The 15,868-nt window shown below is 41.4% G+C and overlaps 1 protein-coding gene across 1 annotated transcript in view; it reads left to right on the forward strand.

The window, feature by feature from the left end:
• Window positions 1-621: 621 nt before the first annotated feature.
• Window positions 622-15,868, forward strand: part of WDFY4 (WDFY family member 4) — a 144,522-nt gene continuing 129,275 nt past the window's right edge. Inside the window, exons 1-5 of the mRNA XM_075107505.1 lie at window positions 622-753; window positions 6,712-6,985; window positions 13,315-13,429; window positions 14,034-14,137; window positions 15,583-15,729. Of these exons, the coding sequence (XP_074963606.1) occupies window positions 6,725-6,985; window positions 13,315-13,429; window positions 14,034-14,137; window positions 15,583-15,729 (627 nt within the window). The 5' untranslated portion in view covers window positions 622-753; window positions 6,712-6,724. The remainder of the gene's footprint in view (window positions 754-6,711; window positions 6,986-13,314; window positions 13,430-14,033; window positions 14,138-15,582; window positions 15,730-15,868) is intronic.

A 15,868-nucleotide genomic window follows, 5' to 3' on the forward strand; every position in this document is an offset into this window, starting at 1 on the left:
GGAGAAGCAGTTTAGGAAACACTTGAATATCCTGTGTAAACATGTTTAAACTCCACCTCCCCTTAAAAACCAATTATAAACCCTTTCAGATGTATTAGGGAGAACAAAACAACTAGGAAGTAGGCTTCCCCCAAAACCATAGATAATCTAGGCTCCTTTATGTTGTCAGTGAGTTTACAGTGCTTGTTTGGCTCTTGATCTGAGTAGCTGCCTTGACCATTTTAGTAGAGGGGTCAAGGACATAGCATTTACCTCAGCACTCAAACATTTCTTTTAAGAGTACTGTGTTTGAGGAAGGACTCTGACCACAGGTTGCACAGAGAGCATGAGCTTTGTAGTGCTGTATTCCTGTAGTAGTTTGGTAAACCTTAAATTTAAAACCAAAATGAAACAACACCCACCCCACCCCCGACACCCCTTTTCTCTGTGAATATGGTATGGGGGGTAATACTTGGTTACTCTTGACCCAGGGAGAAACATGCAATGCCCGCCAGGTTTGTGTGTAAGCTGACTTGTTCTAAGCTGCTTTGAGAGCTTGGCAGGGCCTGAGCATGTGGCTCATTTGGTCTTCACTTCTGCTTTCCTCAGGAAATAAGTGCAGCAGCTCATCAGGTGATTCACAGTGGAAAGTTTAAACAGCAGAGTGGGAGCTGCTGCATACACCAAGATGCCTAGTAGAACACAAGCAGTAACACTCGCTTCTCTGGATGTGGTTATTGACTGCAACAGGAGCTGCCATATCTAGGAGCCCAGGTATGTCAAGAGATATGCTGTGAAAGCCTAAGGAACAGGCTGTTAACTGTTGAAGGAAACTGCCATATTATCTGCAATTGGTTTGTTACAGTAGGGTCATTTTCAAAAAGCAAAGGTTTCAGCCAAGGTTCACCCTAAACAGCAGTACATGGAGGAAAAAGGATCAGCAGTTCAGTTGTATCCTTTAATCTAGAGATGATAATAAGATTGCAGGTGTCACAGGTATATCTGTTGCTGTTGCTAGTGGAGACTTGTTAGACTTGGTTCAGCTGCATGTCCTTATCTAATGAGCTGCTGTTGTGAGATGATCATAATTGCCCTGGTCTGGTTCCTTTGAGTTTGTTGCAACCATGCTATCTGTGACCGACCAGAAGCATTCTGTTCGCTCTTGAGATGGGGGCATTACTTCACTTCCAGGAGGACATCATCTCAAAAGCAAGTATATCTGTGTATATATATCTGTGCTTCTCTCTTGGCTTAGTAAGGGTATCTGCAAGTCAGAGAAGAAACAGTTCCCAATTAGATACTTAGAAGCTATTTTTTAAAACAGAAAAAAATGAAGAGTGAGCACACGAGGGACAGCCTAAGTCAGTTTTATAGCTACTTTTGGATTGCATTGAGATGGTCTTCAAACAAAAATAGAGAAATGCAGTTAAGTGTTTGAAACTGAATTAATAATTTGTGAAGTTGTACTGCAGAAATGCCTGTCCAACTTAGATGTACTCAAAAAGTAAAAACATACCTGGACAAATAAAGTCCTAGTGTAAATGAATGCAACTCATTTATTTGGTAGCAATAGTGTCACACCTTCTTGAAACAAGCTGAAATTATATTTATAATGCTGAAAAAGTAGCAGCAGTGCCCTACTGGAATGGGGCTTACTCTTTGAACAGTATTCAACCTCCTCTAATCTCAAAAGTGTTTTATAACCCCTGTTATTTGTATTTTGTCAACTATTTGTATTTCAAGGCACCAGCCAGGTTAGACTCCTATTGTATAAAACACTGTGCCAGAACTTAGGAAGAGAGAATACCTTCCCCATATAATTTACAATTAAATGGACCTGGCAAGGATGGGTAGGATATTGAATTCTGCAACTTGTTTTAATTAGTTGCAGTCCACATTTCAGAGAAGATAAATAGAGTAAGATCAAACTGTAAATCTTTTTAGTGGTGTTTTTAGGTTTGTCTCATGAAATATGTGAAATACGATCACTAGACATAGGACTGATAGGTGTAACTAATTAAAGAAAGGCAGAGGGAGCTTGGGGAGGAAGAACTGAGGTGTTTAGGAAGGACAGAGGTAAGACAGTAGTAGGCACTGGCACAGTGCTCATTCTGAGGTACTGACATTCCCTGTGAGCAGGGTGGCATGAGCCACAAAGAGGGAGTTTGTGACTGAATTGGGAGAGAACGAGAATTTGTGAGATAAGCTGTTTCATAAAATAAACAAGCAATGCCTTCTACTGCTTCTGTTATGGCATCAGACAGCTTTCCTGGGGAAATAGTGGAATCCCTGTTATTAGCATTTAAAAGGATTGACTGGCGTGACTGTGTAATGAACAGATTTATCTTGGTTGACAAGGAAAAGAAGGAGGTATTTTAAAAAGGTATCCCACAGTGGATTTTTGGGGTGCTTTAAGCCGTGTGTTTCTGATACTGTCACGGTTTTAGCTGGGATAGAGTTAATTTTCTTCACCCTAGCTGGTATAGTGCTGTGCTTTGAAATTAGCATGGAAAAAAAACTGTTGAGATAACACACAGATGTTTTGGGCTGTTGCTGGGTAGCGCTTGTACTAGTCAAGGACATTTCTAGCTTCCCATGCTCTGCTGGGTGCACAAGCAGCCGGGAGGGGAGGGGGCACAGCTAAGAGAGCGGATTCAAACTGACCAAAGGGATATTCCATAACATGTAACGTCATGCCCAGTGCGGTACCTGGGAGGGGCTGGCCGGGGGAGGGGGGGAGCAATCGTGGCTCAGGGAGGGGCAGCGTCGGTCGGCGGGTGGTGAGCGGTTGTCTCACTTGTGTTTCCGTGGTTTTTTTCCCTTTTTTTCCCCTTTCCCTTCCTTTTCCATTTTATTATATTAACATTAGTGTCATTACTATCATAATGCTTATTACTATTATTATAATTTTATTGTAATCATTAAACTGTGCTTATCTCAACCCACAAGTTCTTTTGCTCGTCCAATTCTCTTCTCCATCCCACAGGGGTGGGGGGGGAGTGAACGAGTGGCTGCATGGTGTTCAGTTGCCAGCTGAGGCTGAACCACGACAGATACTCACCAGAATCCTAGATTTTAATACTCAAGAAAAGGCTATTAGGAGAAGAAATTTTTTAAGCAGGTAGTCCTAGTACTATGGGTCTGATATTTAGTCTCATCTGCCTCTTGTTGTCTGGACAGTTGGAATAAATAAGGAGAAAAGTTGTAGTCCTCATTTTGCCTTCATGTACTTTTGGAGATTAAAGATTTCCATCTATCAAATATCTAATCTCAATATCTAACTCAAATATCTAACATTTTTTTGCAGATACTTACAATAAAAAGTGGATTAAACTCTGAAATTCGGTATGAGACTTGATTGTATTTTGGTCAACCATCTTGCTTGGAGACCCTTCTGTGATAAGAAATGATTTTTAAATATATAAGTAAACTCCTTGATCTTGTGCAAACTGGGATTTTGTAGATGTATGGGATCATTCTTTGGACTGCTGGGGGAGTTAATCGCAGATAAATATAATTAAAATGTCACTAAAATAATAATGCTTGTTCAGCCTGTAAGCTTTTAGTATCAGAGTTCTGCCTGTTCTGCCAGCTTTGGACAGGCCTTTCTTCCCTTTTGTCTTATCAGTCTGAAAAGGTGTAGCCACATTGCAGTGTGATTTTGCACAAGCTTAATTTAGAACAAAAGGGAAAATACATTAATAAGTTCCACTTCCTGTCTGTTACTGGACACTACTTTCTGAATGATAACGAGATTTATTTGATATATTTTCACTTTCCCATCTTTTAAAATCTTTACAATAATACAAAAAGTGTGAATAATAATATTTATAACTTATCAAAACTGAAATAAGCTGTTAATTTGCACTGAGGATCAGGACACATAAGACTTTTTCAAAATATTTAAGCTATCCGTAATACCAAAGACACGTGAATGTTGGACCCTGTGATATTGTGATTGGTCTAGAAGAATCATTGTCCTCCAAGAATAATAGAAAACACAAAGGATTTAGAAGTCAAATGAAACTGTAGATGCAAGAAAAGGCTATTAGGAGAAGGAATATTTAATGCAGATAGTGCAAGTGGAGGCAACAGTCTAACACTAGAGGACTGATACTTAGTCTAATATGACTTCTGTACTCTAGACTGGCATAATCCTCATTTTGTTTTCATGTACTTTTGGAGATGAAAGACTTCTATGTACACTCAAATGTCTTATATAGTCTGTTACAGTTAGGTGTTTATTAATGAAGTTGTGTGTGCGTATCTGGTTTTAATAGTTTCTGTGGAGAAAGGAAGAATTCTTTCATTACGTATATTCATAAAGTGAGAATTTTTTGAGTGACCAGCAGTGCTTGCCTTAGCTGTGCCATCAGCAAGAAAGTCCTGCTAATTATGAATAGAAAGGGAGAAAATTGGTAAACACGCTTGCAGTGCCATTCAGTGTAGTGCAGTTCAAGTATTGCTGTTGACTGGTCAGTCACTGACCTTCTGAGGCCAGCGTAAGCACTTCATTTCAGCTCTTCATGCCACAGTTTCACCATCTGTAAAATGTTTTTCTAAAGGATTTTGGGCTTCTCTATACAAATGACCGAGGTGAATGTAGACACTAGGAGGGAGTTACTTCTTAGCACTGATTTCAGCGTAGCAGAGCAGCTTCCAAGTTGAGAAATTTCACTTAGGAAGAGAGTGGTGGCATTTGGGATGGGATAGCAGCCTCATTGCAAAAAGTAACTCTGAACTATGCTCACTGAACCCCCTAGAACAGTACCCAGGCTTTCTCAACACTCTGTGCAGCTTCATGATGACTCAAGCGAGCTGAAATCCCATACCAGGGTTAAGTATAACATATGACAAATATAACTCCCACGCAGTCATGAGGAACAGAATCTTCCTGTTTACTCTGTGCACTGTCATCACACTTTTTCTGCTCACAGGACTGTGTTGTCTCAGCACAGATAATTAAGGAAAACAACAGCAGCAAAACACAAAATATTGCTGTGGTAGGAGGTTCCAGACTGACATCCTTGGAGACTGATCGAAATTTTGTAGCCCTTCATCTCCTAATGAAGGACAGTGTATGGGCTGTGGTAGAGTAAGTTACCCTCTGCTGTGGTGTGAAGGATCATCATTTGCATCCAAGCGTAGGTGTCTGCTGGGACCATCAGCTTGCTGCAGGTGGTGTGGTGCACAGTCACAATGTAATGTCACCCTCTTCACCTCTGCAGTATGGAGCTCTGCCGTGAGTGTGGAAGTGAAACTTGTTCATCTGACTTGGAGCCGGCAGGATGCAAACAGTAAGCAAGCTTCATAGCTGATGGATGGTAAAGGAAGAGAATCCCAAATGTAGTATTAGTGTTGGCTCAATTTCTAAACCAGTCTCTCAATAGCCTTTTTCAAAATTTATTTTAAGGGTTGTATGTATTGGTAGTGCAGGAGATCTGACTGATTTTTTTAGTTACTCTTGCTTTTTGACATTTTTATTGACAAGCTAGAATGGCAGTCAAAGAGGCACTATAGAGAAGGAACCTATTTCCTAGAAATGAAGGTATAGTGGTGTTTTCCTTTGAGGGGCTGTAATGATGTGTTAAAGATTCTTCTAGGGTCTCAAAAGACAATATACTTGGTAAGTAAAGTGATGAGCTACACTCATCTTGGTGACGACTCCCAGCCCACACTATGATAATTTATGTGTCATATTTTGAGTAGTCGGACAATGTCCTAGACGCCAATAAGCATATGGCTGATTTTAATGGAAACTGGAGAAGCCTGATTTCCACTGGTGTAAGCATTGTGATTATGTAGGCTCTGGGTAGCAGGGTGAGCTCACAGAAGGCTAAGGCAAAGGAGCAGAGTTGCTGTGGATTCAAGGCTGTGTCAGTGACTTCCCAGAAGACTATGGATGAAAACAGGCCTGGAAAGTAGATGAGAGGACTTGGGGTTGAGATAAGGGTACCAGAAGGATTCCTCTACCTATAGTGCGAGATGAACCCATTGCATATTCAATATGATGGAAATGAGGCTGCTGGAAGCACCTTGCTCCTTCATTGAGGCATATTCATTTCAGTTTACAGGAACAGCAAAACAGGTAAAGTTGTAGTGAAAATACCTACCTCTTGTACAGAGCTGTACATCTGCAGGATAGAAGAGCTGAATGTGGCTGCCTGTATGGGCCAGCACACTCACGCAGGGAATCCTTGGCTTTTCCACACAGCTCCTATTCCAGCCTGTGCTTCAACCCTACTCTAGGTGGGGCATGCATCAGAGATGTGCAGCTTAGTATAGCGTCCATACTCAATGAAATGTGTATCCTGGCTCTTGGGTAATGCTATTCTGTTAGAGATATGGTGATGGTAATAGTTATGACTTGTTTAGAGTTGTGGTGACTGAAGTATAGAGAGAAGATTGGGCTCAGTGGCAAAGTTGAGGCTGGAATCCAGATTTCCTGCATGGTTTACCAGTTTGTCCTGTCAAAGCCCAGATGAGCTGTGTAGCATATGCACATGTGTCTCGTGGGAGAGAGATTGTTCATGTGATTGCAAGGTGGTAATGCTCCTGTCCAGGAGCAGAGAGCTTTGCAATCAGAATTGGAAGAGTCAGTGGCTGCCGGCACTTCCATGCTTCTGAACTCCCCGACTCTAATAATTAAGACTGTCAATGTCTAGTTTCGTGGGGCAGTTGGCTGGTAAGAGATGATGCTAACTGTAAATAACACAACATCTTTACCTTCAGGTCTCATTTCAGCATGGACAGAGCAGCTGAACTCATGTGGCAGCTGGAGAAGTCACCTGGCAAAGCAGGACAGCAAGAGCAAAGCCCTGATGATGGAGACAAAGCAGAAGTGCTGGGACAGCCTGATCACAGCAATGACAAGGCACCTCAGAGCCATACCCTCCAGTGGGAGACTCTAAGCAGACAGTTTGTGGAGTATGAGCAGGTGGCTCCATTTCTTATCCCAGAGGAGCAACAGAGAAGGCTGCTGGACTTTCTTCCACTCTTCTTAAAGGTCTGTTCTCCTTGTTGCCTTTGGTGCAGATGCCAAGGATATAAATTTACGTTGCTTTGTCCGTTCTGTGGTCACCCTAACTGCCAGTGGAGTTAATTGGAGCATGATCCCTTTGTCTAGGTGATAATTACCTTAATTCCATTGGGATCCTGGGAAAACGGTTTCTTGTCCTCCTTTCATCTAACTAGCCTGCTACGTTAGCATGAGAAAAGTATATGGGGAGCACTGCTTTACTTTCATGAATGGCTAAATTCTATTCTTGGAGTCAAGGGGTATGTTGGTGCATGTTTCAAAGTGAGTACCCTGTGAAGAGGTTACTTCATGTCTGCCTCATCTATTTTATTACGCAGGGCAGCCTGAGCACGGTTTCAGTCTGGGAAAACATGGCTGTGGCATGCAGCCAGCTAGGGGAAATGCAGGAGTACGGTCTTAAGAAGGAATTTTTGGCTTAATGGCAGTGCTGATGTCTAATTTTAGTGCTTGAGAGAGGAGTTGTGTTCTAGGCGGGGAAACTGTGGCATGAGGAGAGGAAGGTCATACTGTAGGTGAGGTACACAGCTGAGAACTAGAACATCTTAGTTACCAGGCTGCCCTACCCACGCCCTAGAGCTTCCATCAGGCAAAAGTTTCTGAGATGGCCATATTGTTAGGTGAAACTGGAAAAGCTCTGTAGTGAATGGGAACCTTATGGGTTGGTTTTGTTTGCTAGAGTGTGTGAAATGTACAGGGTGACAGAATGGCAGAGCTTAATACTGAGAGGAGCAGAACACCTGGCCTTTCTTTAAATGAACAGTGGCCATGTTGTAGTACAGAAGAACTGGTTTTCTCTTTAATTACTTTAGGTATTTATGTGTATGGAATCTGTGTTTTTACACTCCCTCACTATGTAAGTCTTTCAGAAAGAAAATAAAAGCTTCTTTTTGGTGAAACCATATTTTAATCATGGCATATTTCAGCCATCTGTACTTGTGAGTTTTCAGTGTTTTGAGTGACCAAACTGAGACCCACCTGTTCCTTACCTAGCTGAGCCAATTTTCTAAAAAGGAGTTAGTGGGTAGGTGAGAAAAAAAAGTTAGTGACATGGTCACCCTGTTTATATGAAAGCACTGTGGGACATAAGAAGTGATACTCTGTAGTGAGAGGGACATTTTGAACTGTGCATGCAGGGAGATCACTGTGCTCAGGGCTATGAAATGTTTGGTGTCCATGACAGTAAAGGGGAGGAATAACTTCCAGATAGTCATAACGTTTCGCTGAATGGAGCATGGACCTGTGAAGCTTGTAAATCTTGCTGCAGAGCAGGACTTTGAAATCGCTGGTAGATGCTGGTGTCTGTTAACAGCAGGTCACCCACTGGTGTGAGTGTAACGCAAACAGCTGAGCTGCAGCTAGGATCTGGTGATGCCCGTGGTGGAGAGTTTGCTGTGTTTGAGTACAAGCTTGCCCTGGCCCAAGACAATGAAGACAAAATGAATAGAAGGGTCTGAAAAGGTAGTGAGTGTATAACCTGGAGCCTCAAAAGGGGCCTTCTCTTTTAATCCAAATGGCCCTACAGATATTTTATTACTGAACAAATCTTTCACTTTTCATCACTTCCTTCAGCTTCTGGATTTGTTTGGGTAGAAGCATGTCCCTCCTGAACCAAGGCTATATTTGGACAGAAGAGTTGTTGCTCTCTGCATACACGCCTGTCACTGGAAACGAATCTCTCTCTGCGTATGGCACTACATGTGCTAGGGTAGACTTTGCTTTCTTGGGAGCTCACCACTGCTTTATGAGCTCAGAAAAATTCTGGCTTTGCAAAGGGGCAATGTTCCTTCCTCAGCCTTCAAAGAATGCTCTTCAAAGTTGGGTCAGGACTGATAGTATGGCATTTTTCTGTAGAGGAGCACCTTCTTATTCCATGTATATATATATTTTTTTTTTAAATGGCTTGCTGAAAATTGCATGGCAACAAGATGCAACATTTTTGCTTGGAGCAAGAGCCATGTGCTCTGCTTTTCCTAGAGCTGTTTTCAGACCTCTTGTCTTTTTTCCTCCTAAAGCTTCATGGAGACCATACATTCTTAATGCTTTGAGGGTAGAAATTCATCCCAACAAAGATAAGCTTTGTTGTAGAAGATAGCCTCTCCAAACTGCTCCCTCCCCCTCTTGTAAGTAATGTATTATAGGCTTTTTGTGAAATTCTTCTGCTGAGGTTTTCCTGCCTCAAATTTACAGTAAAATTGAAATTCCCAGATCTCAAGGTTTCTGGCTTCTGTTGTGGCTTTAGTTTTTGAACACCATATAGTGAACATGAAGTAAGCAAGTCTTGGCGAGATGAAATTATATAGAAAAACTTCAGATTTACTGATCATTAACTAAGTATGAATAGTGAGAATGCCTTCTATGCAAAGATAATTTTTTTGAGTGAAACTTTCAAATGACAGAAGTTGTTACTGAACAAAGGTGATGGAAGCTATAAAATCTAGAAGTCTTAGGAATTCAAAATTGGGCAGCAAAGCAGGAAAATGTTTATTTCTCATGACATATGAGAAATAAACTTTAGTACCAGTGGGTCAAAGGACAGCTATTCCCCAGGAGGCAAGCTGAGTGTTGCTAAGGGGCTGGCAATGTTGTGTATATGCATGTCCACCATGTGTTTCCCTTTTATAGGGCTGAACTTTATATGCTTTAAGGTTGTAGAAAGTGATTTCCTGAGTTGTAGCAATGCTCACAAAGAGGGGATTTAAAATTCCTAAAGGATATTTTGGCTACAGAATATATTCTGAATGGAGATGCAAATTTATCATTAGCCTAACACTTGATTTTGTGCCCAAAGAGAGAGATTCTTCCCCTTCACTTTTCTTAGATGTATCAGTGGAGCTTTTCAGTGCTGTGTAGGTATTTAGGTTCAGATGTGTGTCTAGAGTATTCTGGCCTTGCGTCATTGATTTAGGAGTACATTGTGGAGGATCTGGCCCTTTAGCTTTGAGTCATCATGTCCTTCCCCATATGACTTTTACTCCCTTTATATACCAGCCTTCTGCTTTGCGCTAAGCCCCTGGGCTGGCTTGTGGAAACGCGTCTCAGTGAGTTGTACGTGTTATGAAGTTCTTTCAGAAACTACCTTGCTTCCTCATGTTTAACAGGGGACTCTGCATAAGTCCTCTCCCTCCTTGGAGAATTTTAATATCTTGTTTTTCCTTTCCTTGTTTGATCATGCAGATGCCAGCGCATCTCTGCCTTTTTGTCTTAGAGTGCTTTAGGTCTTACTCAGTTGGCTGGAGAGAGAGAGCACTAACCAGGAGCTACCTGGGATGTGGGGGGTCATTACTCACTGATACTCCTTGACGTAGAAGGAAAAGGTGTAGGAGGGAAATGCTAGTCATCTGCTTGTGATTCAAGCCTAGGATGGGAGTAATTTTAATGTGCCCTTTCTATTTTCCCTCTTGGTGCCTCAGAAAGTGTCAGAATGTACTATTACATGGCTGGCTTCTGAGCTAGCGTCTCACCATGAAGCATGCAATAGGAAGGACAGATGGCAACAGCAGACACGGGGAACTTGTGGCAGAATCTTAAACATGTAGAAACAGGCTTAAGAGGAAGAAAGAAAATCCGATTACATTGATACCATATTATTTGAATTTCCCCTGAAGGCAGACATCCTGGAATGGAGTCAGGTTGATATTCTTCCAGATACAGATCTTTTATAGGCTCAAAGATGAATATGGAGCTGATGAGGTCTGTTCTTAGAAAACAGCAGATTCTAGAGGTTGGTGTCTGACCCACAGGAAGATCCCCTGTAAAATCAAATCAGAACATTAGTGGTCTGGTCTGTAGTGAGATGGAATAGCTAAATTTTTGCACAAGTAGCATTGCTATGAACCTTTGATTACTGCTTTCTGCTACGTTACGATCTAAACTTCTAAAATTTATCCTGCGTTTTCATTTAGCAGTAGAGTGAGTATAACAAGTCCTTTCTGAAGTGTTTAGGGGGTGTTCCTCTTTGAGGCAGAGGGACAGGAATCTATCACTGCTTTCTTCTGAAAAAGTGTATAGCTTAATGACAAACAATGTATATTCCTAAGTGGCTGTGGATTTCTTGTCATTATGTTTCTTCAGTTTGCTTCTGTTCTTTACAGATCTTCCCTTACTTCTGCATCAGAAGCAGATGATTCAGTGGACTTTGCTCCTGCAGCTGATGGTCTCTGAAAATCATTTATGGTCAAAATCTGAAAAAAAAAAAAAAGCTTTTTTTTTTAATATTGTTGATTAAAAATTAATTGATAGGCACACTTTTTTATTTCACACTTCTGTAGCCCAGGAAAACAAAAAAAGAGTTGGGTGCAGTTCCAGAGAGGTCAACGTAGTAAAATGAAGCAAAAAGTAGGTGCTTGTCTGATTGCTGACAGACAGCTGGCACTTGGTGGGGAAAGAAATAGCTTGTCCACAAGCCGCCATCAGCAAGGAAAGAAAAAGTAATTGAAAGCAATGGTTGGGAAGGAAATAAAGTGTGTAGAGGATCTTCTTTCACAAAGAGTTGCACTGATTTCTTGGCAGAGAGTCTTATGGGTTATCTGCTCCAAATTATTTTAGGAGAACAGATGTCTTATTATTTTTGTTACTCTCCTTTCATCATCTGGCCTTGCAGCTTGATTTTTCTGAGCTTTTAGAAGGAGGAGACTTTTGTGAAGAAACTTTTCAAGGTTGCCGGGCACAGAGGTGTCTCTGCCTGGTATTTAGAGGTGAATGCTGCACTATTGCTGATACACTGATGTGTGTAGCATCAGTGTTCTGTATCAAAGTGTTGGTATCTGATTGTCAGAGGCCAGCTGGGTGTCATAGTATTAGTCCACTGGAATATTTTTTTTATTGCTTTTGAATTTTTTTCCCCCAAAGTCAAGGCTAAGAAACATTTGAGAGGGGATCTGTTTGTCAGACTCAGAGCAGGGAACCATCAGTTGTTTGCTGTTGTTCCTTTTGTCACTTTTGCATTGAATCACTTGTCCATTCTTAAACAAGTAATTTATAAACTTATTTATAAATTGTTTATAAATTTGTCAATAAATTAATTTTCCTTGTCTAGCTATGCATTTAGGACTATGCCTTCCTGTTTAGGGGTGCTTATTGTAGCATAGAAAATGTTTAGAAATCCTTATCTGGTAAACATTTACTGTCATCATGTCAGCATTTTAGAAGGGCATCTTCTTCTCTATTAGCACTGATCTGTACTCATGGTGTAAGCTGGCTTGTAATGTTGTAAATTCCTAGCTGGGCAGGGTTGTCACTCCTTATCCTCCTTAAGCACGGTTGTACATCTTAACCTCATGGGTGGATGGGTTAGGCAACTCTTACTGCTGCAAAATCACATCCAGTGCCTTTTCAGCTAGAATATACCTGTTTTTTTCAGCTCCTTTCCTCATGTTTTCTTTTATTTCCTTAGTTTGCAACAAAGATTAATTCTGTCTGGCAAGAAATGCTGATTTTATGAGCCTTACTTTCCTCCACAAATAGAGTAGAATTGAGAGGCAGCAACTTTGTGCATGTATTGAAAGAAACAGCAACACCCCCAGCCCCCAACCCCAAATAAACAAAAAAAAACAAAGGATTTTGTTCTGTGACTTTTATGAATTTATTGACTTGAAAGAAATAGTTCAGTTTCAGGTGAACCTTGGCTAGTATACTGCTACCTGGGAGCAGAAGTCCTGTGTGTCAAAAAGACACCTTGGTTTCTTTCTGACAGATGAGTTGCAAATGCTCCGTGAGAGCAGCAGTTCCAATCCCATTTCAGTCTTGAAGTAGCTGAGACTGTGCAATGACTTGCTGAAGAGGGAAAATGCATTTTTTACTTCTAATTTTTATTCAATTGAAAAGTCAGGTTTTGTTGATGACTAGCTTCAGTTTTGGGGAGACCAGTTTTTGGAGAAGGATGTACTTTTACTGAAAAATCCTTGGACAACTGTAGCCATAACCTCTTCAGGGTACAGGGTGTTTATGTTGTATTTCAAAAGGGGCTAACATGCTTTTTGATACAAATAATTAGTGGCACAGGGGCTATGACAAACATTTACAGTGTTTTTGTTGGATTCAATGGAGAAAATAATATAACACCTCTCTAGTAGGTGCATTATGTGATTCAAAAGGTAGTTCCAGGTTGAATTTCTGTGTCTGTAGTGTCGGGCTCCTGCCTGTCTGGCAAATACTGCTTAGTGGACTACACTGGCTGGGGAGGGACTTTTGCAGGGGAATGTTAGCTTTATGTTTGTTTGCTTATATTTATTAGCACTTCTCAATCTTCCAAAGACATGCTCTATCAGAAAGCTTTAACAGTAACACTTGAATTTCAGGCCTGGGAAGAGTCTGGTGGAGTAATTGTATTCCCCAACATTCAGCTGTTAGCCAGTGAGGTTTCCAAGCTCCTGACAAAAGAAATTAAGAGGAACCTCAATGGCAAACCTGCAGGTAATGATCCCACACCATATCCACTGGCTCCACTTACTCTGGGAATATGCTGTCATTCAGCCTTCCTCTGTGCTTACCTTGAGGGAAATAAAGGGGGAACAGGAAAATGCTAAGTGTAGCACGGCAGATCTTTTAGTAGGTGTGAGCTAGCACTGGTTTTGGATGATTGCACTGAAGATCTGCCCTTGTATGTTGTGCTGACCTTGGTTTTGGAACTTTTGTAGCTGGAAACATATAACAGTGCAGCTATGCAGTAAAAGAGAAGGCTACATGCTATTCTGAGGAGCTTTCTTTAATGAGAAAAATACTGCTAGCCACACACAGCTTTCCTGGTGGCCACTGCACATTCTTTGCACTGGTCAGCTGGCAGACTTCCTGAACTGAGCTGGTATTTCCAGTGAAGATCGTCCGTTTGAAACATGTAGTTTACATGAACCGACCTGAGCGTGATGCTGGATGAAAATCCTTTTATGTCCTTCTATGCACTTCAGTGGACTTGTGCTGCTGTGATTTTGTTAAATTTGTCAGATCTGTTAAGAAAGGATCAATGCAGCGTATTCATCTTTCATGAAGGATTTAAAGTTTGATGTTTTTATGGTAACAGAGGAAGCTCGTCTGGCTTTGGAGCAATTGCTACAACGAAAAGGGGAAGCAGGAGATGGCCGTTTGCTCCTGAAGTCGGTGTATGTTCTCTCACAGACTGACTTGGTAAGAGAAATGACTACAAAGGGTTTCTTTTTTGTTTTGTCTTGTTTTGGTTTTTCCTTTTTATTTCAGAGAAGCTGGGTAGCCACCCCAACAGTGGAACACGTAAGTCTCAATGTTTGTTATCCCCGCTGCTTTGTGCTTCAGCATGCCCATGGTATACAATCAGATAGAGGACACACTACCAGGTTTACAGTCCAGGCTTTTCTAAAAGAGGGAAGTAAGTGCTCAGTGCTTTCAGATACCCTTTTTGTTTTGATCATCAGGCACCTGTTTTTTTCTAATGCTCCTTTGATTTATCTCCACCACCCACTTACGTATCACTGCTTTTCAACATTTTTTTTGTCACTCCAGCTTACATATCAAAAAGATGCCTAGTAAGGACCTGTCTGTCTGGTAATGTAATGGTTGGATTTTCCATCCTCATATCCTCTCACTTCGAAGCATTTCAAAGCATTTCACAAACTCTACTTGTACAGCCATCCTGTATGCAGACTGGTCTAATCAGTACACCTTGATGGGCATCAGGGATGCCTGACATTGAGCTGAGCAGTTTGTCTCAACCCTTTTTCAGATATGTGAAAATAAAATCTTACTGTCAGCTTCTAGTGGACATGGTCTGTGTCATAAGGTGCTCTATAAAATTATATATTGTTAGAGCATGAAGTTTCTGATGAGGTTTGGGTTTTTTTCACAGATTTAAGACATTACCATTTTTTGTAGCGCACACACTCACAAAACTTCATACCACAAACCTCACTTTTCTGTTTAATTTGCTGCTGATTTTTGGTTTTATTATCATGTGCCCAGCAGGCACACTGGGACTACTCTAAGTTGTACACTGCCGTAGTAAACATGGAAAGAAACTAAGTGTTGAGAAACACTGTGGAGAAACAGTGCCTCATGTATTTCTAGAAGCTATAATTAGAAGTGTGCGTGCAGTTATTCAATGTTACAAAAGGAAGGGCATTACAGCTAAAGTGCTGCTATGGTGCTATGGTGGGTCAAGGAGGGAGTGGAGAATTCATGCTTTTAACATATCAGGCCTCTGTAGCTGCAGGTGTCCTGTGCACTAACGATAAAGGGGGCACTGTCTGCCCCTGGACTTACTGCTATTTTAGCTGCTAGTTAATTTGCAGGTTGTGTGCTTTATCAACTATAGGTCTCCTTCTGCAGAACGTAGAAAGTACCTCTGTCAAAGCTGGAGTTCAGCTGGAGTGAGAAGTCCTGGGAACAGCTATGGCAACACGCAGTCAGTGTGTTTACTTCTGCCAGGTGGTTTTGTGCAGCCACGCTGTGTGACTGCCATGCTGGTGTGCCCTAGAGCACTTGTAAGGACAAAACACTCCAGTAGCTCTTTCATCTGCCATGACCACAATCAGTGTGTAGAAACACAAGGAAACTGTGGGCAGCTTCTGGAGGGGCTGATTTTTATTTTCCTTACTTAGAGAACTATGTGGAACATCATTGGATCTGGCCTTCCAGCTGCTCTGATGCAGTGCCTGTACCTTTTCTTTACTTGTCCTCTGAAGAAAACCAGTGATGATGGAGAGGCAAGTGAGGATGACATTCAAACTCAGGAAATGCTTGTTAAGGTGAGATGTGGCTCTGGGGGTTCATTTGCCCTGAGTAGTCAGGTGTTCACTTAGGCTTTTAGCTGGTGATTGATTGAAACTGCCAAAAAAGGGAGTAAATTTGGACTGAAAAACCATTGAACAAGCAGCAGGAGCAGTA

The sequence above is a fragment of the Phalacrocorax aristotelis genome, chromosome 12, assembly GCF_949628215.1.
Source record: "Phalacrocorax aristotelis chromosome 12, bGulAri2.1, whole genome shotgun sequence".
Lineage (NCBI taxonomy): Eukaryota > Metazoa > Chordata > Aves > Suliformes > Phalacrocoracidae > Phalacrocorax > Phalacrocorax aristotelis.